This window comes from Mesoplodon densirostris, chromosome 19 (assembly GCF_025265405.1).
Source record: "Mesoplodon densirostris isolate mMesDen1 chromosome 19, mMesDen1 primary haplotype, whole genome shotgun sequence".
Classification (NCBI taxonomy): domain Eukaryota; kingdom Metazoa; phylum Chordata; class Mammalia; order Artiodactyla; family Ziphiidae; genus Mesoplodon; species Mesoplodon densirostris.
Window position 1 is genome coordinate 5,482,931 of NC_082679.1, and position 22,018 is coordinate 5,504,948.

A 22,018-nucleotide genomic window follows, 5' to 3' on the forward strand; every position below is an offset into this window, starting at 1 on the left:
ACCATCTCTAGCCATAAGGGTTGTCCTTCTACCTCCAGATGCATGGAATGAACCTTTCACATGACAGATTTATTTCTTGGTTTCAGGAGATAGAAAAGGAGGGTCAAAGTGTCCCCCTTGCCTTGGCCATTTCTTAAGTAGCTTTAATTCAAAATAATCAATACACCATTGAGGCACATTTTTGGGTGGCCCACCCTGGGCCCCAACATCTTGTCATATCAAAAAACAGATGCCAATTATTAAAGATTTAAAAATATGAAGGGAGTTCCCTGGTGGCCTAGTGGTTAGGATTCCAGGCTTTCACTGAGTGGCCCAGGTTCAATCCCTGGTTGGGGAACTGAGATCCTGCAAGCTGCACAGCACAGCCAAAAAAGAAAGAAAGAAAGAAAGAAAAACATAAGGAACTAATTTGTTGTTGTTGTTTGTTTGTTTTTATTTTTGGCCATGCTGAGCAGCTTGTGGGATCCCTGGCCAGGGATTGAACTCATGCAGTGAAAGCACGGAGTCCTAACCACTGGACCCCAGGGAATTCCCACAAGGAACGATTTTGACCTAATGATTATATGTTGATTATTATATCATTATAATATTAAACTTTGTTTAATTATTAAATTATTATCATATTGAAACAGGAGGGAAGGAGGCAGGGAACAATCTTTGAAAGAATGACATAGCCCGAGGACATGACATAAACTGATTAGAGCCAAATGGGTCCAAAACGGTGGACAAGCCTACTTCCACTAGACCTTGAACCTCAGTATACGTTCACATCAGCAAGCTAAATGACACACCCACAGGCGCCATGACAGTTCCAAGACTGACCATAAGGATCAGAAAGTGGGTGGTGGACTAATTCCTGGAAATCCCAGCCTCTTCCCAAAATAGCTGGAATACTCCTCCCACTCATTAGCCTATGAAATTACCCACCACTATAAAAACTGACCACCCCATACCCTGGTGCCTTTTCTCACCTTCTGAGATGGCCCACACTCTGTCTGTGGAGTGTGTTTCTCTCTAAATAAATCCACTTCTTAACTGTCACTTTGTCTCTCACTGAATTCTTTCTCACTGAATTCTTGTCTCTCACTGAATTCTGTATGATCTCAGTTGGAAGACAGTGGGTTTTAGCCGGGTTCGAGTCCCAGCACGCAGGTTCAAGTCCCAATCTGAGGTGTCTGGTTTCAATATGACTATAATATTAAACCCTGTGACATAAAAATAGAGAATATACATTTTCTAGCACAGATGAAACAACTAAAATAGTTACCACTGCCAAAAAGAAAACAAATCTGAACTTAGATAAGGAGAGGTTTTGTTTGAAAGGATGCACTAGAGAGAATGCTCCAAACTTATGATCCGCAAAAGTCTCAAAAGGCAGACAGACAAGAGCTTTTCTTTATAAGGAAGGATAAACAAGGCTAGAAAAACAAAAAAACAAAAAACAGGTGAGAGTGGGACTTCCCTGGCCGTCCAGTGGTTAAGAATCCACGCTTCCACTGCAGGGGGCGCCCGCTCGATCCCTAGTCAGGGAACTAAGATCTGCAAGCCATGCGGCAAGGCCAAAACAAAACAAAAAACAGGTGAGAGTGGATGAGGTTGCTGCATTACCTATAATTGATCAGGGAATGTTTACCCTGAAGTTGCCTACTCTTGGGCTGTTGTCATGGCAGGGTTGTTCTGAATTACAGTGCTCAAAAGTGATCCAAAATTCAGGGCACTTGGGAGAGGAGAGAATCTTAAGTAAAGTTTGCTCTAGAGCCCGCAAGCCACAACTACTGAAGCCCGCACGCTCTAGAGCCCGTGCTCTGCAACAAGAAAAGCCACCGCAATGAGAAGCCCACGCACCGCAATGAAGAGTAGCCCCCCGCTCGCAGCAGCTAGAGAAAGCCTGCACACAGCAACAAAGACCCAACCCAGCCAAAAATAAATAAATAAATAAAACATTAGATTACTTTTTTAAAAAAGTAATACATGCCCATGGTTTAAAAAAAAATAGCTAGGAAGCGGCTGGGTCCACAGGACACCAAACAGATTCAAAGAATTCGAAAGCAGAAGTTCAGGTAATGCTGGGCAGAATAACAGTTCTCCAAAGGTCCGGGGGCGGGGCGGAAGTCCAGACCCTGCTCCCTCCAGGCCCCGCCCCACGTCGGCCTCGCTCCTGGCTTTCTGTTCAGTCCAGGCTACTGCTCACGCCCCGCCCCTCACCACGCCCCACCCCTCCTCGGTCCCGCCTGCTGCACGGTCGCGCACGCGCAGTTGCCTGCAAACCCGGAAGCGGAGCGAGGGGCACAGTCCTCGGTTTTTCTGGTTCAATCCGGGTCTTTGGGACGCCCCCAGGCTCGATCCGCCACACCCGAGGTTCAGGGGTTGTCACGTACGTTAAAACCCCTTCATCCGCTCGTTCCGCGCCTGGTAAGTCCCGGCAGCACCGTGAGACATTATAGGTCTCCGCCCTGGCCTTTCCGCCCTAGGTCCAGGTAGACACCGCTTGCCGCGTTGCTTTCCTGCTCAGAACCCTTCAGTGACTTCCTCAGGCTCGGATCCCCTCTCCCTCTCAGACGCGCTGTTTCAAGTCCTCACTCCGGAGGTGGATTCTCGTCCTCCCATTCGACCCTTCCCGGGCAGAGATGGCCGTGCAGACCCAGAGGCCACATCTTCTCCTTGGCCTTGGGGTCGTACCGACATCACCCCTCTCCTGACACCCTCCCCATCTTCGCGACCTCTGGAGTCGGCCGGGCCCCTCCCCTCCCTAGCCATCCACTTTGCACTCACCGCTTTGGAGATCTCTGATCCACGCACTGGGACAGGTGACATGCACCCGTTCGGTGACACTCTTTGTGTTTGTTCTGGACAAAACGCATCCCACTGTCTGTGCTTGTCGTGGTGTGTTTACATTCCCGCAGCCCCACTGGAAAATGCACTTCGTGGGCAAGGGACATCTTTCTCTCTCTTCCATACCTGTGAATGTACAGGGCAGGGGATGGAGCACAGTCCGAGGGAGAATGAGAAAGAGTGAGGGGGAAAGTAACAGTGAAAAAGAGAGGGTGGAATGGAGGACGGGGCGGGTGGATGTGGAGATACAGTAAGAGCAGAAGAGTGAACCAGAGGAAGAAACCTAGATCAAAGGGCGCCTCCAGAAAGACAAAGGGAAGCAAACTGGACGAGAGGGACCTCGATGGGGGTAGAAGTGGGAGCAGCAAGGGGCCGGTACATCGAACTGAGAGACGGGGAGGGAATCAAAGAGTTCAGGCCACGGACAGCAGAGACACGTGGTGCTGGGACAGAAAGAGGGGCAAGAGGTGACAGGAAGAGCACAGGGAGAAACAGAGCAGGGAGGAAATTCCCTGGCATTAATCCCTTCAATGCCTTCTCATTGCCCTCAGGACGAAAATCCAGACTCCACTGTATGACTTTATACAGAGCTGGGAGCTCTGGAGGTGGGGTGACCCTCCGGAGTTGGTCCAATTCGAGGGAAGGAATAGGCTTTTCTATCCGGCACTGATCAGACATTGGACGCCGGCTGTCCAATGAGGTGCCGTGATTTTGGGGCGGCAGCTCCCTGTGGCTGAGTCCAGTTTTCAAGGGGAGTCGGGGTGTGGAGCTGTGAGCCATCAGCAGCCAAACTCTTGGCTGTGAGGAAGTTCGTGTCTGGACCCTGAGGGGGTGGGTGGATTCAGGAGGTTTGCTCTACATAGTAACTTCTGTGGGGTCTCCTAGGAGTGTGAAGTTCATCGACCCATAAGGGGTTAAAGGGAAACTTTTCACAGACCATTTTGGATGGGGGAATCTCATTATTACTGACCAAGCGTTACTGAAGGTGTCACGTGGGTTCTGTGGGATACAGATGACATTTTGAAAGGTTTCATCTGAAGACACTGGAGTCCCATCGGAATATGTGGATCGTTGGAGACATTACTCTTGCATTATGACATTATGGCAGTGCCTGACTTTAGGGCAAGGTCTCCAAGAAGGAATATATGGGATCCTGGGTTGGTGGGTGTCTTCCTGCCAGAACGAAAGCTACTGACGTTTGGAACGTGGTGTGGGATGCCATGGCAGAGCGTGCAGATCAGTAGGGGATTCTGTCCAGTAACACTGTGGGGTGCGCACTGGGAGCTTGTGGGAGTGTGGGGTGGGACTGGGGTCAAGTGATGGGGGTTTTCATTTGGGGGGGCTTGCTGGGTGTGGATCTCTGGGCATATACCTGGAGGAGCTGTAAGTCAGGACAGGACAGCATCCTTTGGCCACTGCCACTGTGTCATCAGTGTGTATCTCTGGGCAGTTATTTTGTTCAGCATATACAGATGGTGATATTGTCCCATCTTAAAAAGAAACAGCAAAAAAGAGCCCTTTACTACATTTGCCCATCTTTAAAACAAAAAATCTTCAATTAGCTATATTTCCCACTCTAGTAAGTGCCCTTTCTTACTCTCCATTTCAGAACAAAATAAACAACTAAAAAGTTGTTTGTTTCACTGCTTCAATTCTTGCTTCCAGTTCTCATTTGAAACCCATCCAGTCCAGCTTTCACACCCACTGTTCCACTGATACTTTGCTTATCTAAACGTATTTCTAAATCTAGTGGTATATTCTCAGTCATCATCTTGTCCTTTCAAAAACTTGTTGCACTCCGTCTTCTGGAAGCACTTTTTTCTTGGCTTTCACATCACGCTGTTTTTAGAAAATAAATTTAGCTAGCTACCAGCCGTCTGTTTTAATTTTCTTCTCCGTGTTCACTTCTCAGTTTCCTGTGCCTCTTTCTCCAACCTCCCTGGTCTCTGACTGTGGGAGTATCTCTGGCCTTAGTCCTTGAATTTCTTTTCTCTGTCTGCACCCACTGTTTCTATTTCTATCTCATGTCATAACTTTAAACACTGATGTCTCCTTTCACGTCTCCACCCAGACCTCTCCCCTGAAACCGCAGTCCTGTACCCAGCTTATCCAGCTGTCACCTCAGCATCTCTGCTGGGACAGCCAACTGGCATCTTCACCTCAATATGTCCAAAAATGACCCCCCGAACCCTCCCAGATATATTCTCTTGCCGTCCTCCACGTCTCAGTATAGGGCGACCCTGTACTTAGGTCCTGGGGCTTAGGTGAGCATCTCAGCATGTTTTAAAAATATACATTGTTTTACTCGCTAGTGTTTTAACTAACGACAAAAAAAAATTAAAAATACATGTTTAGTTAAAATGGATAAGGGAATAATACATGGTTCTAAAATCTCCTGGGGTATGAGGAAAAAGGTTTGAAGACCACAGCCCTTTCTTATCTGCTTTCTTTAATACCCTTTAAAAAATATATATATATATATAATTGAAGTATAGTTGATTTACAATGTTGTGTTAGTCTCAGGTGTACAGCACAGTGATTCAGTTGTATATTATATATATTCTTTTTCAGATTGTTTTCCCTTATAGATTATCACAGGATATTGAGTATAGTTCCCTGTGCTATACAGTAGGTCCTTGTTGGTTATCTGTTTGATATATAGCACTGTGTATATGTTAATCCCAACCTCCTAATTTATCCCTGACCCCTCTCCCCTTTGGTAATCATAAATGTGTTTTCTGTGTCTGTGGGTCTATTTCTGTTTTGTAAATAAGTTCATTTGTACCTCTAATACCCTTCTGATCTTTTCTCCTACTTGTCCCCTCCTCACTCACTCTACTGAAGCCACACAGGCCTGTTTGCCCTTTCTGGGACCAGGACGCTACCACTTCAGGGCCTTCCCGTGGTGTCCCTCTGCCTAGAAGCCTCTGACCCTTCACTTGCAGGTGGCAAAATCCCTTCTTTCCTCGGGTCTTCGTTCTGCTGTCACCTCTCACTGGCACCTTCTCTGGCTTCTCCCTCCTCCCCCGCCCCCCCAATAACATTCCAGCCACTCCCTCACCCCTACTTCCGGTCCATGTCGCCTGCTCTGCATGTATCTCTGCTGCTTTCCTTCCCCTTCCCCTTCCCGGTCCCCTTCCCCTGGCTGGATGCGCATGACAGCAAGGCCCCAGGAGAGAGCAGAGCCACACGGTGGGAGGTGGGCTCGGCCTGCCTCCTCTGAGTGGTGCTCAACGCTGGCATCAGAGTAGATTGCTGAGGCATTTTGCAGATACATCTTTTGTGCCTCCTGACCAGAGATTTCCCTTCAAATAGTCACGTGGAATGGAACGTCCATAATGTTTAAAGTGCCTCCGGTGATTCTGATCTGTACCCAGCTTTGAGCACCAAGGCTCTGGGTCCTCCATTTATGAAGCTGAGATCAGCCCATGATCCAGAGAGGTGAGGGGCCTCTGTTCTGAGTGGAGTTTGATCAGGGCTGGTCTGTGACCAAGGGGAGGGTCCATCCAGCCCCGAGTCCCCCTGCTACAGCGTATGTGGGGGCTTCAGGAGGGGAGTGAGATCTGAAGGAAAGGTGGGAGAACTCACCTCTTGGTCTCTGTAGGAGTTTACTGTCCTGAGCCCTTCCTGGGACAGTGGCAGCAGAGGACTGTCTGTTCCACATGCTGAGGGCTTCCCTGTGTGTGTGGCTGCGACTCAGGAAGGGGGTGTGTCGATTCTAAGCATTAAACAGCCTATTCTTGACACTCAGGATTGTCTTCTCAAGACTGATCTTTGCCTGAGGAAGAAATCTGCAAGAGGAGGAAGAGGAAAGAGCAGGAGTCAGGAATGGCTCTATCTCAGGTGAAGTCATTTTCTCAGTTGATTGTTTTGTCTGTCCTTCCTGAAATGCCCTTTTTTGGACTCACTGATCTTATCTGACTCTGAAGTGTCCTGCCTGACACCTGTACAGTCACACCCACCCAAGTCCTTCCCTCAGGGCCTGTCATCTCCACTTAGATCCCTTCTCCCCATGACCCAGTGACCTGGAACTTGTGAAGAGGCTCCACTGGGTGTAGTCCTGGGCAGGGCTTCACACCCATGGACTGGAGACAGGGTGTCAGTGCTATTTGGTGGCAGGGATTGCTTAGGAGCCCATCTAGATGCATTGTCTGCTCTCTGTCAACCACGATAAAGAAGCTGCACCTATAAGTCATGTACTAATGTGTAGGAATAGTTGGAAAATTCTGGAAAAGAAGAGTGATAAGAGGAAACCAGCTCTGCCTGACTTTATAATGCTTTCAAAGCCAAACAAGTGAATCATGATGTTTCTGGTTCCAAAACATTAATCATTAATGTTCTCCATTACCATCATGAATGGAGAAGAAAGTTCAGAAACAGACATCAGTGATAGAGGATGTTTTATTCGATAATTGGTTTTAAAATATGGAGTCAATCGAAATATCTATCATTAAGAGGTTTAAAAAATTATTCTCAGCACATCCATCCCATAGGGACCACGATGTTCCCGCAAGGACTATCTTGCAGCAGGTGTTTTAGGTAAAAATGATTATAATTCAGCCAAGACATGGAGCCACAACTTTATTGTTGTCATCAGAGAGGCTGTAGCCAAATTCTGGTTCCACTGTTATTAATAAATATTATATTCTTTTATTTTAAGCATCATGTGAGATATATATATATGGTGCTCAAACTTCCAACAAAGCAGCAGCTTAGGTACTAGGATGTAAAGCATCCCCTTCCCTATCTCCATGTCTCATGTCTCAGTGGGGAACCACTGTTGTAGGTTTTGTGGCAAGACTCAGTTCAGATCTTGTAAGACTGCATTTCACATCATTATGCAATTATAGGAAAAATTCTTCATTGAATGTTTGTTGTAATATTTTATTCTGTAAATTTTAAAAACATACACAGCATGTGTCTAGAAGTGGTTTTCACATTAGTAAACACAGATACAGCTTGACCTTCGTTGGAACTTTCTCTTAATGAAGACTCATGGGACCTTTACAATTTTTTGCTGACATAAAGAACATGTCAGTGGCTGCCTTGGAGCAGGCTGACTTCTCTGCAGATGTCTGAGGATTTCTCTGGGCAACCTGACATGTGACTACTGGGTCAAGAATGGTGCATTTCACATTTTGATAGATTTTGTCAGATGTCCTCCCCTAAAACTGCAAAGGTTCCCTCCCCGCCACCAACATGTGAGATTTCCCTCAATGTAAGCAAAACTTGTTACTGTATTCTTTTTGTATTTTGAAAATTTTGGGGAAAATGACAATCCTTTGTATTTCCATTTCCAACTACTTGTGAGTCAAGTCTATTCTTTTATGGAAATAAAACATGGATTTTCATACTTTGCTCAGTTTTCTTTGGATATATATTTAAAAGCTATTTTATATTTTATAGTTTAATTCTTTACACATGCCCTGGTATCCTTCTTAGTTTAACATTTCTTTGCAGTGAAACATAAATCTTTCCTCCTTGCCCTCTGCTTTCTGATCTTGCTTGAGAAGGCCTCACATCGCATAATTTTAAAATACTGTGTTCCGTATAGTCCTAATCGTTCCTGTTTATAATTATGTCTTTAATTTGGATTTAACTAAATCTCTAATTTGGCTTTTTTGTGTATATCTTGCAGCTATTTTATTTCATTCATTTTAGTTTCAGATATTACCCACACTGTGAATACCCCCCCACACACACATTCACGTATGTCAATAGGTTCACATGTAATTTGGCAAGGCCCACCATTTTGTTTTTCTCTTCAAAATTTTCTCTCTCCTGGGCTTCCCCGGTGGCGCAGTGGTTGAGAATCCACCTGCCAATGCAGGGGACACGGGTTCGATCCCTGGCCCGGGAAGATCCCACATGCCGCGGAGCAACTAAGCTCGTGTGCCACAACTACTGAGCCCGCGTGCCACAACTACTAAAGCCTGTGTGCCTAGAGCCCGTGCTCCACAACGAGGGAAGCCACTGCAATGAGAAACCCGCGCACCGCAACAAAGAGTAGCCCCCGCTCGCCGCAACTAGAGAAAACCCGCGTGCAGCAACGAACACAGCCAAAAATAAATAAATAAAATTAAATTTAGGGCTTCCCTGGTGGTGCAGTGGTTGATAGTCCGCCTGCCGATGCAGGGGACATGGGTTCGTGCCCCGGGCTGGGAAGATCCCACATGCTGTGGAGCGGCTGGGCCTGTGGGCCATGGCCGCTGAGCCTGCGCGTCCGGAGCCTGTGCTCCGCAACGGGAGAGGCCACAACAGTGAGAGGCCCGCGTACAGCAAAAAAAAAAAAAAAAAAAAAATTAAATTAAAAAAAAATTCTGTCTCCTAAATATAATGCAGGCTTTTTATTTGAAATCCCACATTTCTTTTGCCTTTGAATTGCTCTGAATTTCTAAATCCCTGAGGTCTTTACGCCACCACATCTTCCAGCGAAAAGTAGGTTTGCTGGTCTTGGATAACGTCTTTGTTATATCCTTTGGTAAAGTTTTTAAAATTTCATCACATATGTCTTATGAATAGGTGTCACAGTAAAATCGCTAATGGGAATTTGCTTCTCCCTCTTCTGGCTCCGGCTTAGGCGTCCTGTGCAGTGGTGAATGGCAGGAGCCTGCTGGCCCACTTGCCTCAGCCTTACCTTTAGCGGAAATGCCTCCAGTGCTTCCAGTGATTATGATGCTTGGTGAAATAACGTTACTTAATAACAGTTCCTTTAATTTCCTATTTCGCATAATTTTTTTGGGGGGGTTAGTTTACCATATCCACTTTTAAAAATATTTATTGAAGTATAGTTGATTTACAATGTTGTGTTAATTTCTGCTGTACAGCAAAGTGACTCAATTATACATATATATATTCTTTTCCATTCTGGCTTATCACAGGATATTGAATATAGTTTCCTGTGCTATACAGTAGGACCTTGTTGCTTATCCCTACTTGGCATCATTTTATTTATTTGTTTATTTTTTTGGCTGCATTGTGTCTTCTTTGTGGTGCGTGGGCTTTCTCTAGTTGCGGTGAGCGGGGGCTATTCTGTGTGGTGCACGGGCTTCTCATTGTGGTGGCTTCTCGTTGCGGCACGCGGGCTTCAGTAGTTGCAGCACGTGGGCTCAGTAGTTGTGGCACATGGGCTCAGTAGTTGCAGCACATGGGCTTAGTTGCTCCACGGCATGTGGGATCTTCCCAGACCAGGGCTCGAACCCATGTCCCCTGCATTAACAGGCGGATTCTTAACCACTGCGCCACCAGGGAAGCCCGGCATAATTTTAATCACCCAGTATTTCTTCAAAAGTCTACTGCCATAATAAACATTTTTTCTATTTAATCTGCTAAATTAACCTACAACATTAGTAAATTTCCTCATCTTGAATCACTTTTTTTTTATTAGTGGCATAAACTCCACTTGACTTTTGTTGGTGGCTGAATATCTGAGTTAAATGGATAGACCTGTATTTATGTTTTTGCACGTATGTGGACTCTGTCATGCTTGAAGATACCACTCATACTCTAGCTTATCCAGGTACTGAATATCACTTAGTGTGTAGAACATAATATGTATCTCCTCCACATAAACAATCCTGTGTTGAATAATTTCATTTGTATATTTCTTCCATTGTCCTCAAAATGGGAAATCTACAGTGATTCAGTGGGTCTGATATCCTCTGCTGAAAAAATATAAAATTAGGGGCATATAAATTACTCAGAATGATCTGTCACTTCAACTGAATCAATCCCTACACCTCTTTTCTACTCACATTTTGTGTGAAGACAAGAACTCTCCCCATGGTCTCTTAGTGAAACATGTTTTTTATTTCAGGGACTATTGACATTCAGGGATGTGGCCATAGAATTCTCTCAGGAGGAGTGGGAATGCCTGGACCCTGCTCAGAGGGCCTTGTACAGGGACGTGATGGTGGAGACCTGCAGGAACCTGCTCTCCCTGGGTGAGGATAACTTCCCTCCAGAAGTTGGGATCTGCCCTAGTGAGTCTCTTGAGAACCCCTGCCTTGCTTGACTGAGATTGAAGCTGTGTTGACTATGAAATGAAACATAGGATAATGCAGCATCTGGAGTTTAACCTTCCCCTCTCTTTAGATGGTCACACACATCAGGTTAGTAGTGGCTCCAGAAGATGAGTAAAAACAAAATCTTATGGCAAATTTTTAAAAGTTTCCAATTCTGGATCCACTCTTATCCCTGTAGTTTTCATTCAGTAGTTCTTGGAAGACAACTAGGTTATCTTTTTAAAAGATGCTCCTTAAGCATTCACAATGAGATAGTGAGTGAAGAAATTTGTGAAACATTTTTTTAGACACATCTGTAATGTCCTCTCCAAAGAACAAAGGGCTAGAATTGTATTCTGGAAAAGCCACAGCACATTATGTTCCTCTCTTATAAACAGAAAACTCTTTTTCTGACCTGAATATTATTTAAATTTTGGAGCAAGGGAGAAAGCCCCAGAATGTGGAGAACAAAATGAAAGAAGTGAAAAAAGTTAGTGGGTGGGAATGTATCAAAGGTGTGAACATCGGTAAGAGCTCAGAAGGGCAAAGAGGAAGCCGCACCATTGTTTGGGAAAGTCCCTGTAAGTGGGAAAGTTCTATGGGAAAACAAATGTTTATTTCTTGTGAGCTCTCAAAGGAAATTTTTCTTCCCTTCCACTTTTTGCTTTCTTCTTCAGACATGTAAAAGTTCATCCTTCCAGCCTCCAGGGGTGCTCCAGCTCATGCAAAGACCAAGGCAAAGTTTTGATCATGACCTATGACACTCTTTGTGGGGCACTGGGAGGGCTGGTTATAAGAGGTCCTCTTTCTTCTTTGGTCTCATTCTATACCGAGTTTTCAGTCCACACAGATCAGAGCTGAAGCCTCCTCAGTCCTGGCCCCAGTTCTTCTCCAGGTTCCATTCCCATTTCAATACTTGGGAGACCTTCTCATGGGATGGGAAAACACTGCCATCTGGGGCCCCAGGAGAGTGCATGGGACTATCTCAAGTCCTCTGCCTCTTTAGGACCCCCAGCCATTTCTTCAGTTCTGCTTTTGCCACACATCAAGGAGTATGTGTAACAGAAGTGGTGTGGGTCTTTTGATCAAGCAGTAAAATTGCTTTTACTCAGCGGGAGTATATGCAGTACCATACCATACCTTAAGTTCTGGTGTGTTGTGCTTTTGTTTCTTTCTTAGAGTGTTTTCTAATTTCCCTTGTGAGATCACCTCTGACTCATTGGTTGTTTTAAGAGTGTTTTAAAATTTCCATATATTTGTGAGCTTTCCAGTTTTCCTTATGTTAATCATTTCTATTTTCATTCTACTGTGGCCGGAGAAAATACTTTGTATGATTTCGGTCTTTTTCAACCTATTGAGACTTGTTTTATGGTTTAATATATGGTCTCTCCTAGAGAATGTTCCATGGGCACCTAGAGAAGAATGTGTGTTTTGCTTTTATTGGGTGGAGTGTTCTATATATGTCTGTGAGAGCTGGTTGGTTTATAGTCGTGCTCAAGTCCCCTGTGTCCTTACTGCACTTCTGCCTGGCTGTACTCTCTATTAAAAGGGGGAAATGGAAGTCTCCAAATGTTATTCTAGAACTGCTTTTATTTCTTCCTTAAATTCTGTCAGTGTTCGCTTCATATATTTGGGGGCCCTCTTGTTTAGGTGTGTATATGTTCATATTTGTTGTAATTCCTTGATGAGTTATCCTTTTTACAATAAATAATGTCCTTCTTTGTCTCATAAAACATTTTGACTTAAAGTGTATTTTGTCTGATAACAATATAGCACTCCAGGTCTCTTTTGGGTACGATTTGCATGGAACTTGTATTAGTTTGCTAGGGCTGCCATAACAAAGTACCACAGCCTGTGTGGCTTAAACATCAGAAATGTATTTTCTCACGGTTTTGGAAGCTAGAAATCTGAGATCAGGTTGTCAGCAGAGTTGTGTTATCCCAGGTTATTCTCTTTGGCTTGTGGCTGGCTGTCTTTTCCTACCTGTGTCTTCACATGGTCTTCCCTCTGTGTGTCTGTATCACAACCTCCTCTTCTTATAAGGACACCAGGCATTAGAGCCCACTCCATTGACCTCATTTAACCTTAATTACTCTTTTAAAAGCCCTATCTTTTTTTTTTTTTTTTTTGGCAGTACGCGGGCCTCTCACTGTTGTGGCCTCTCCCGTGAGCACAGGCTCCGGATGTGCAGGCTCAGCGGCCATGGCTCACAGGCCCAGCCACTCTGCGGCATGTGGGATCCTCCCAGACTGGGGCACGAACCCATGTCCCCTGCATCGGCAGGCAGACTCTCAACCACTGTGCCACCAGGGAAGCCCTAAAAGCCCTACCTTTAAGTACAGTCATATTTTGAGGTATTTGATGTTAGGACCACAATTTTTGGGGGGACACAATTCACCCCATAATTTTGGGGGCGACACAGTTCATCCCATAACAGATTCATTTGCTGTTCTTTCGTTTCTAACCTATTTGCATCTTTGTATCTAAAGTGAATCTCCTACGTATAGAAGAATATAGGCATACCTTGGAGATATTGTGGATTTGGTTCTAGACCACTGCCATAAAGCAAATATCACAGTAAAGTGAGTCACGAATTTTTTGGTTTCCTGGTGCATATGAAAGTTACATTTGCATTATACGGTACTCTATTAAGTGTACAATAGCAATATGTCTAAAAAATGTACATACCTTAATTAAAAAATACTTTAGGAAATTCCCTGCTGGTCCAGTGATTAGGACTCTGCGCTTCCACTGCAGGGGGGCACAGGTTCAATTCCTGGTCAGGGGACTAAGATCCTGCATGCTGTGTGGCACGGCCAAAAAAAAAAAAAACTTTATTGCTAAAACACGCTAATGATCATCTGAGCCTTCAGTGAGTCATAATCCTTTTGCTGGTGAAGGGTCTTGCCTGGATGTTTGATGGCTGCTGACTGATCAGAGTGGTGGTTGCTAAAGGTTGGGTGGCTATAGCAATTTCTTTTTTTTAAATTTTATTTATTTATTTATTTATTTATTTATTTTTGTCTGTGTTGGGTCTTTGTTGCTGCATGCGGGCTTTCTCTAGTTGCAGCGAGCAGGGGGTACTCTTCATTGAGGTGCGCAAGCTTCTCATTGGGGTGGCTTCTCTTGTTCTGGAGCACGGGCTCTAGGCTGTGGGCTTCAGTACTTGTGGCACGCAGGCTCAGTAGCTGTGGCGCACGGGCGTAGCTGCTCTGTGGCATGTGGGATCTTCCCGGACCAGGACTCGAACCCATGTCCCCTGCATTGGCAGGCAGATTCTTAACTACTGCGTCCCCAGGGAAGCCCTTCTTTTCTTTTTTTAAACATTTTTATTGGAGTATAGTTGATGCAGTTTTTTAGAATAAGACAACTAAGAAGTTTGCCTCAGCGGGTGACTCTTCCTTTCATGTAGCAAGCAATGTTGTTTGGTAACACTTTACCCACAGTCGAACTTCTTTCAGAATTGGAGTCAGTCCTCTCAAACCCTGCAGCTGCTTTATCAACTAAGTTTATGTAATATTCTAAATCCTTTATTTAACATTTCAGTGGTCTCCACAGCATCTTCACCAGGAATAGATTCCATCTCAAGAAACCACTTTCTTTGCTCATCCATAAGAAGCAACTCCTCATCTGTTAAAGTTTTATCATGAGATTGCAGCAATTCAGTCACATCTTCAGGCTCCACTTCTGGTTCTCTTGCTATATTCGCCACATCTGTAGTTACTTCCACTGAAGTCTTGAACCCCTCAAAGTCATCCGTGAGGATTGGAATCAACTTCCCCCAAACTCTTGTAAATGTTGATATTTTGGCCTCTTCCCATGAATCATGAATGTTCTTAATGGCATTTAGTATGGTGGCTCCTTTCCAGAAGGTTTTCAATTTAATTTGCCCAGCTCCATCAGAGGAATCACTGTCTATGGCAGCTATAGCCTTACAGAATGTATTTCCTGAATAATAAGACTTGAAAGTTGAAATTACTCCTTAATCCATGGGCTGCAAAATGGATGTTGTGTTAGCAGTCATGAAAACAACATTAATTTTGTACATCTCCATCAGAGCTCTTGGGTGACCAGGTGCATTGTCTGTGAGCAGTAATATTTTGAAAAGAATCTTTTTTTCTGAGCAGTAGGTCTTAGTACTGGGCTTAAAACATTCAGTAAACCATGTTGTAAACAGATGTGCTGTCATCCAGGCTTTGTTGGTCCATTTATAGAGCACAGGCAGAGAAGATTTAACATAATTCTTTAGGGCCCTAGGATTTGGGGAATGGTAAGTGAGCATTGGCTTCAACTTAAAATCACCAGCTGTATTAGATCTTAACAAGAGAGTCAGCCTCTCCTTTGAAGCTTTGAAGCCAGGCATTGACTTCTCCTCTCTAGCTATGAAAGTCCTAAATGGCATCTTCTTCCAATATAAGGTTGTTTTATCTACATTGAAAATTTGTTTAGTGTAGCCACCTTCGTTAATTATCTTAGCTAGATCTTCTGGATAACTTGCTGCAGCTTCTACATCAGCACTTAATGCTTCACCTTGCACGTTTATGTTATGGAGATGGCTTCTTTCCTAAAACTTCATGAACCAACCTCTATTAGCTTCAGACTTTTCTTCTGCAGCTTCCTCACTTCTTTCAGCCTTCTTAGAAGAGAGTTAGGGACTTGCTCTGGATTAGACTTTGGCTTAAGGGAATGTTGTGGCTGGTTTGGTCTTCTATCCAGACCATTAGAACTTTCTGCACATCATCAGCAATGTGGCTATTTTGCTTTCTTATCATTCATGTGTTCACTGGAGTGGCACTTTTAATTTCCTTCAAGAACTTTTCCTTTGTGTTTACAGCTTGGCTGTTTGGTGCAAGAGGCTTACCTTTTGGCCTGTTTCAGCTTTCAATATGCCTTCTCCACTAAACTTAGTTGTTTCTAGCTTTTGATTTAAATGTAGAGATGTGTGGCTTTTCCTTTCACTTGAACACTTGACCTAATTTCAATATTGCTATGTGTCAGAGAATAGGGAGGCCAAGAAAGAGAGAGAGAGAGATGGGGGAATAGCCAGTCAGTGGAGCAATCAGAGCACAACTCACTTACTGATTTAAGTTAGCTGTCTATATGGGGTGCAGTTCGTGGTACCTCAAAATAATTACAGTAATAACATCATAGATCACTGATCACAGATCACCAAAATGAATATAATAATAATGAAAAAGTCTGAGATACTGCAAGAATCATCAAAATGTGACACAGAGACACAAAGTGAGCAAATGCTCTTGGAAAAACGGTGCCAGCATATTTGCTCAACACAGGTTGCCAGAAACCTTCAATTTGTAAATAATGCAATATATGTGAAGTGCAATAAAGTGAAGTGCAATAAAAGGAAGTATGCCTGTATAGCTGGATCCTATTTTTTTAATCCTTGCTGCAAACCTCTACCCTTTAATTGGAGTTTAATCCATTTACATTTACTGTAATTAGTGATAAAGGAGGACCTCTGTCACTAGCTGTTTGTTTTCCATGTGCCTTATATCTTTTCCCCTCAAGTCTTCCATTACTGCCTTCTTTGTGTTAGATAGGTATTTCCTAATGTACAATTTTGATTCCTTCCTGTTTCCTTTACTATACAGTTGGCCCTTGGATGATGTGGGGGTTTGCGGCACTGACCCTCCACACAGCGGAAAACTGTTTATAATTTATAGTCAGTCCTCCATATATGCAATTCTTCTGTATATGTGATTTCTTCTTATCTGTGGTTCTGCATCTTATCTGTTTATTTTGTTTGTTTTGGCCATGCTGCACAGCTTGTGGGATCTCAGTCCCTGACCAGGGATTGAACCTGGGGGCCACAGCAGTGAAAGCTCCGAATCCTAACCACTATAACCTGGCTTTTCGATGTGTCTGCTCTTTGCCCCAACTTTAGTCTCTTGCCCCAAGTGTCAGCAGCTAATACATTTCCCTTTATATATGGTTGTTTTTTCTTTTTCCTTTTTTTTTTGGCCATGCCATGTGGCATGTAGGATCTTAGTCCAACCAGGGATCAAACCCATGCCCCTGCATTGGGAGCATGGAGTCTTAACCACTGGGCCACCAGGGAAGTCCCTAAATATGTTTGGTAAGTGCTCCCTGCATAGCATCTCTGCCCTGGGAGAGTTTTGAGTTATGCAACATTTTCCAATTCTCATATTATGTGTTCCTTTGAATATAAGTCCTTTTTCTTGTTCTTAAGGGAGAAATCATTAGATTTCCACAGTCTGTAATTTTGTATAACTGTGGTTACTTACTATTTACCTGTTGGTTTTATCTTGGTTTATTAAAATTTTTTATTTATTGTCATTTACAGATTATGGATTTCAGGAGCTAGCATAGAGTATGACTGCAGTTCACCAACTGTTAATGTTGTATAATGCCTATTCTGCTTGAATATAGATAGTTTTAGAGTAGATATTCAGAATATTTTGTCACAACGATATTTTATTAAATTCTTCCTGATTTTGCTATTACCTTTTTAGTTGTTCAATTTGTAATTTTCATGTATTTATCTTAATCATTATGTTTTTTTGGATTATTTATCATTACTTCATATGGTGCTAACCATTAGCACTTATTTGCATGCAATAATTTATGTAGTAAATCTACATTTGTATAATACCTGTTTCTCTTCAGTATGAGACAACCATTTGTCTACTGCCAATTGGTGTGTTCTTTGGTGTGGTAGTCAAAGAATACACTTTCATAGATTAGGTAAGTTTACATAGTGTGAGTGATTTGGTTTTAGTGTGTTTGAAAGTAGGCTTCAGTTAAAATAATTTAAAATGCATGTATATTTTATTAAAGGATTCTATTCACTTTCTATTCTTAAACATTTATAGAGTTTGGTTAAGAAGTTTTTCATCTCTTCAATGTAAGTATTACTTTTAGTGTAGTATTCATCTTCCAACTCTACTTAATATGAAGACTATGGTTATCTTTCAGATATCTCCATTAGTTTTCTGACCAAGGAATTATTAAAGAAGAAAAACATTAATAACAGAGAATTATACCACCCAGTGGTCTTGGGAAGACATGGAAGCCATGGTATTGAGGATTTTGACTTCAGCAAAGTCAGGGGAACTGTGTATGAATTTGAGAATAAGTGTGGATGTGAAGAAAGAAATTCCAAAGGAGAGCTTATGACAGATAACACAAATCACACTGGTAGAAAAGATAAACAATACAGCAAATCCTGGATTAACTTACCTTTAAAACAAAGTGTTTCTTTAAGAAAAAGTGCATGTCAATATTTAAAAAATAGGAAGTCCTTTATAAAGAATTTGTTAAAAATAAAAAATAACATAGTTTATGCAGGAAACAAGTATACAGAACATTTTGAAAATAGAACTGGATTAAGCTTTCAGTCACATCTGGCTGAATTGCAGAGATTTCAAACTGAAGAGAAAATTTATGAATGTAATCAAGTTGAGAAGTCTGTCAAAACTTGTTCCTCAACTTCATCACTTCAAAGATTTCCTCCTAGTGTCAAAACCAACATTTGTAACACATATGGAAAGGTTTCTTCCTTCATTCCTATGTATCCTTCATTGCTTACACAGCAACAGAAAACACACATTAGAGAAAAATTATACAAATGTAGTGAATGTGGAAAGACTTTTATCCATCATTCAGTCCTTACTAGTCATCAGAGAATTCATTCTGAGCAGAGACCTTACAAATGTAATGAGTGTAGTAAAGCCTTTAAACAGTTCTCAAACCTCACAAGACATCAGAGAATCCACACTGGAGAGAAACCATATAAATGTAATATATGTGACAAGGTCTTTAATCAGAATTCCCACCTTACAAATCATTGGCGAATTCATACTGGAGAGAAACCACACAAGTGTAATGAATGTGGTAAGGCTTTTATCAAATGTTCAGACCTTTGGCGTCATGAGAGAATTCATACTGGAGAGAAACCTTACAAATGTAGTGAATGTGGTAAGGGTTTTACCAAACGTTCATATCTTTGGGATCATCAGAGAATTCATACTGGAGAGAAACCATACAAATGTATTGAATGTGGCAAGGTTTTTAGGCAGTGGTCTACCCTCAGAATTCACCGAAGAATTCATACTGGTGAGAAACCTTATAAATGTAATGAATGTGGCAAAGCTTTTAAGCAGTGCTCACACCTGACTAAACATCAGAATGTACATCCTGGAGAAAAGCCACACAAATGTACTGTGTGTGGCAAAGCTTTTATCCACATTTCAAGTCTGGTAAAACATCAGAAAATTCATACTGGAGAAAAACCATACAAATGTAATGAATGTGGTAAGGCTTTCATCCAAAGTTCAAGTCTTATAGAACATCAGAGAATCCATACCGGTGAGAAACCTTATAAATGTAATGAATGTGGCAAGGCCTTCACTGTGTGTTCAAGCCTAACTAAACATAAAAGAAACCATACTGGAGAAAAACCTTACAAATGTAATGAGTGTGATAAAGCCTATACACAATTCGTACACCTTACTAGACATCAGAAAATACATACCAAAAAGAAAAATCATGAATCTAATGTACCTGATAATGCTTTTATTCAGAGCTCAAGCTTGGAGGATTATCAGAGAATTCATGGTAGAGAGAAACCTTACAAATGTAATGAATGTGGCAAATCCTTTAACTGGTGTTCACGCCTCACCCGACATCAGAGGATCCATACTGGAGAGAAACCATATAAATGTAATGTATGTAGCAAGGCCTTCAGTCAAAACTCAAACCTAACAATTCATCAGAGAATTCATACTGGAGAGAAACCTTACAAATGTAATGAATGTGGCAAAGCCTTTAAGCAGTACTCAAGCCTCACCAGACATCAGAATATACATCCTGGAGAGAAGCCACACAAATGTCATATGTGTGGTAAGGCTTTTATCAAACGTTCACACCTTTGGGGTCATGAGAGAATGCATAGTGGAGAGAAGTCATACAAATGTACTGAATGTGGCAAGGCCTTTAGACAATGGTCTGACCTTAGGATTCACCAAAGAATTCATACTGGAGAGAAACCCTTAAAAATGTAATGAATGGTGTAAATCATTTAACCATTTTAAACAATGGACTATAATCAGATAACTTATACTAGGGAGACTAGTCCTAGATTAATCAATTTCAGATGTTAAGTTCTTCACAGTTATTAAAAGTCAAGATCATTTCAAATTTATGAAATGATGGGTATTGGTAGAGCAAGGAGATCTTTGGAAATGTACCATTTCCTCTTTTTAAAAATACTTTTATTTTATGAAGTTTCTTGAAAAGGCTGTATTACTATTGATGCTTTTCAACCTGAAGTTTAAAACTTATTGATGTTATGCCTTCGTCACATGCTTTTATGTGTTACCATGATGGGCTCTGCTAAGGGATCATTAAGATAAAAGGGCCTACTTGTATTAGGTGGGGATCATTCATATTCATGTTTTCTGAAGGAACAGGACACTGAATTTTAACAAACAACATTGTTTTTGAATGAGAGCTTGGGAAATATATGTAAAACAATGATGTAAATCATAATAATTTCAGATCCTCTTCTACAGATTTGTTGGTACAACAGAGGACCCACTGGATTATCAGAAACCAATGCTCTGCCAGTTGAGGGTGAAACAGAGCAGTCCTTAAGATTAAGAGACTGAGATTTTCCTGAGAATAGGATGATAGGTTAGTAGGGACTGCTTATGTGGTAGAAATAATGGAGAAGAAATGATGGTCCTCCTCTCTTTTCAAAGAAAATAGCTGATGTCAAAGATGAGAGAAAAGGGCCTCCCTGGTGGCGCAAGTGGTTAAGAGTCCGCCTGCCGATGCAGGGGATATGGGTTCGTGCCCCGGTCTGGGAGGATCCCATATGCCGCGGAGTGGCTGGGCCCGTGAGCCATGGCCGCTGGGCCTGCGCATCCGGAGCCTGTGCTCCGCAACGGGAGAGGCCACAACAGTGAGAGGCCCGCGTACGGCAAAAAAAAAAAAAAAAAAAAAAAAAAAAGATGAGAGAAAATATAGTCTTATTCTTAGTAACTAAAGAGAACAATTATCAGAAAGGAGAAGTTTAAAAAAAAAGAAAAGAAAGGAGAACTTAATCAAAACACCCAGAATGCCGTGTACATGTGTAGGATTCACGTTTAACCACTGTATCAACTTTGATACCATTTTACTCAAAATGTGTCAGAGTTGTCATGTTTTATTAATATAATTTAATCATTTTAAAACTCTAAATGAGTTTTTTTCTATCTTATCAAGCTTATGCCACCTCACTGTGGTACTTCGTAACAAATACTAACAATACATCTTTAGGACGTTAAGGTTGAAAGGCACCTGCAACCATTTCTTTGCATGATGGAATCAAACCACATACAATTTTATGAATATATATTCACAACATCCTTGAGTTATTCTTCCTACACTCTGCCCCTTGGGTATTCATGTGGATATGATTAAAATACCATAGCAGTACAACTTTAGACTCTGCCCTCTTTAACATTTGAGGTACTATTTGTAAATGTGATATGATTATATTTCAACGTGCCCTGTTTTTTGCCTGCATAAGACTCATGGCTTGCAATGCCTTGAGTTATCAGTATACGAGGTAAAAAATAACATATTAAGCATATGAAGTGTTAGGAAGTAGAAAATTTAAGGAATAAAGATAGGAATAGTATTTTACTCTTGGAGCTCTTACTGGAGTAATTTGAAAAGATCACTGATCATAAGTTTCCCCTTAAGAATGAACAGACTCGGGACTTCCCTGGTGGTGCAGTGGTTAAGAATCCACCTGCCAATGCAGGGGACGAGGGTTCGAGCCTTGGTCTGGGAAGATCCCACATGCCATGGAGCAACTAAGCTCATGTGCCACAACTACTGAGCCTGCACTCTAGAGCCCACGGGCCACAGCTACTGAAGCCCACGCACCTAGAGCCTGTGCTCTGCAACAAAGAGAAGCCACCAAAATGAGAAGCCAGCGCACTGCAACGAAGATTAGCCCCCACTCGCCGCAACTAGAGAAAGCCCCCATGCAGCAACGAAGACCCAACGCAGCCAAAAATAAATAAATAAAGTAAATAAATTAAAAAAAAAAAGAACAAACAGACTAACTTAAGGAGGAAAGGTTGGTTTATTTTGTTTTATTTATAGGCCAACTAGGAACTGAACATATGGACCCCCCCCTCAAAAATAGT

At 42.3% G+C, this 22,018-nt stretch overlaps 1 protein-coding gene and 1 pseudogene across 4 annotated transcripts; one reads left to right on the forward strand and one right to left on the reverse strand.

The window, feature by feature from the left end:
* Nucleotides 1–2,268: 2,268 nt before the first annotated feature.
* Nucleotides 2,269–20,767, forward strand: LOC132480784 (zinc finger protein 677-like). Of its 4 annotated transcripts, XM_060085220.1 has the most exons (5): nt 2,269–2,412; nt 6,148–6,273; nt 6,584–6,675; nt 10,649–10,814; nt 17,793–20,767. In XM_060085220.1, the coding sequence occupies exons 3-5, from the start codon at nt 6,661–6,663 to the stop codon at nt 19,877–19,879; spliced, it is 2,268 nt and encodes a 755-aa protein (XP_059941203.1). In that variant the 5' UTR covers nt 2,269–2,412; nt 6,148–6,273; nt 6,584–6,660; the 3' UTR covers nt 19,880–20,767. The 4 variants fall into 4 exon arrangements, with proteins under 4 accessions (XP_059941203.1, XP_059941202.1, XP_059941204.1 ...); XM_060085219.1 differs by lacking the exon at nt 6,148–6,273; XM_060085221.1 differs by lacking the exon at nt 6,148–6,273 and having other exon boundaries at nt 10,649–10,775.
* Nucleotides 13,686–16,372, reverse strand: LOC132480515 (tigger transposable element-derived protein 1-like; annotated as a pseudogene).
* Nucleotides 20,768–22,018: the final 1,251 nt, after the last annotated feature.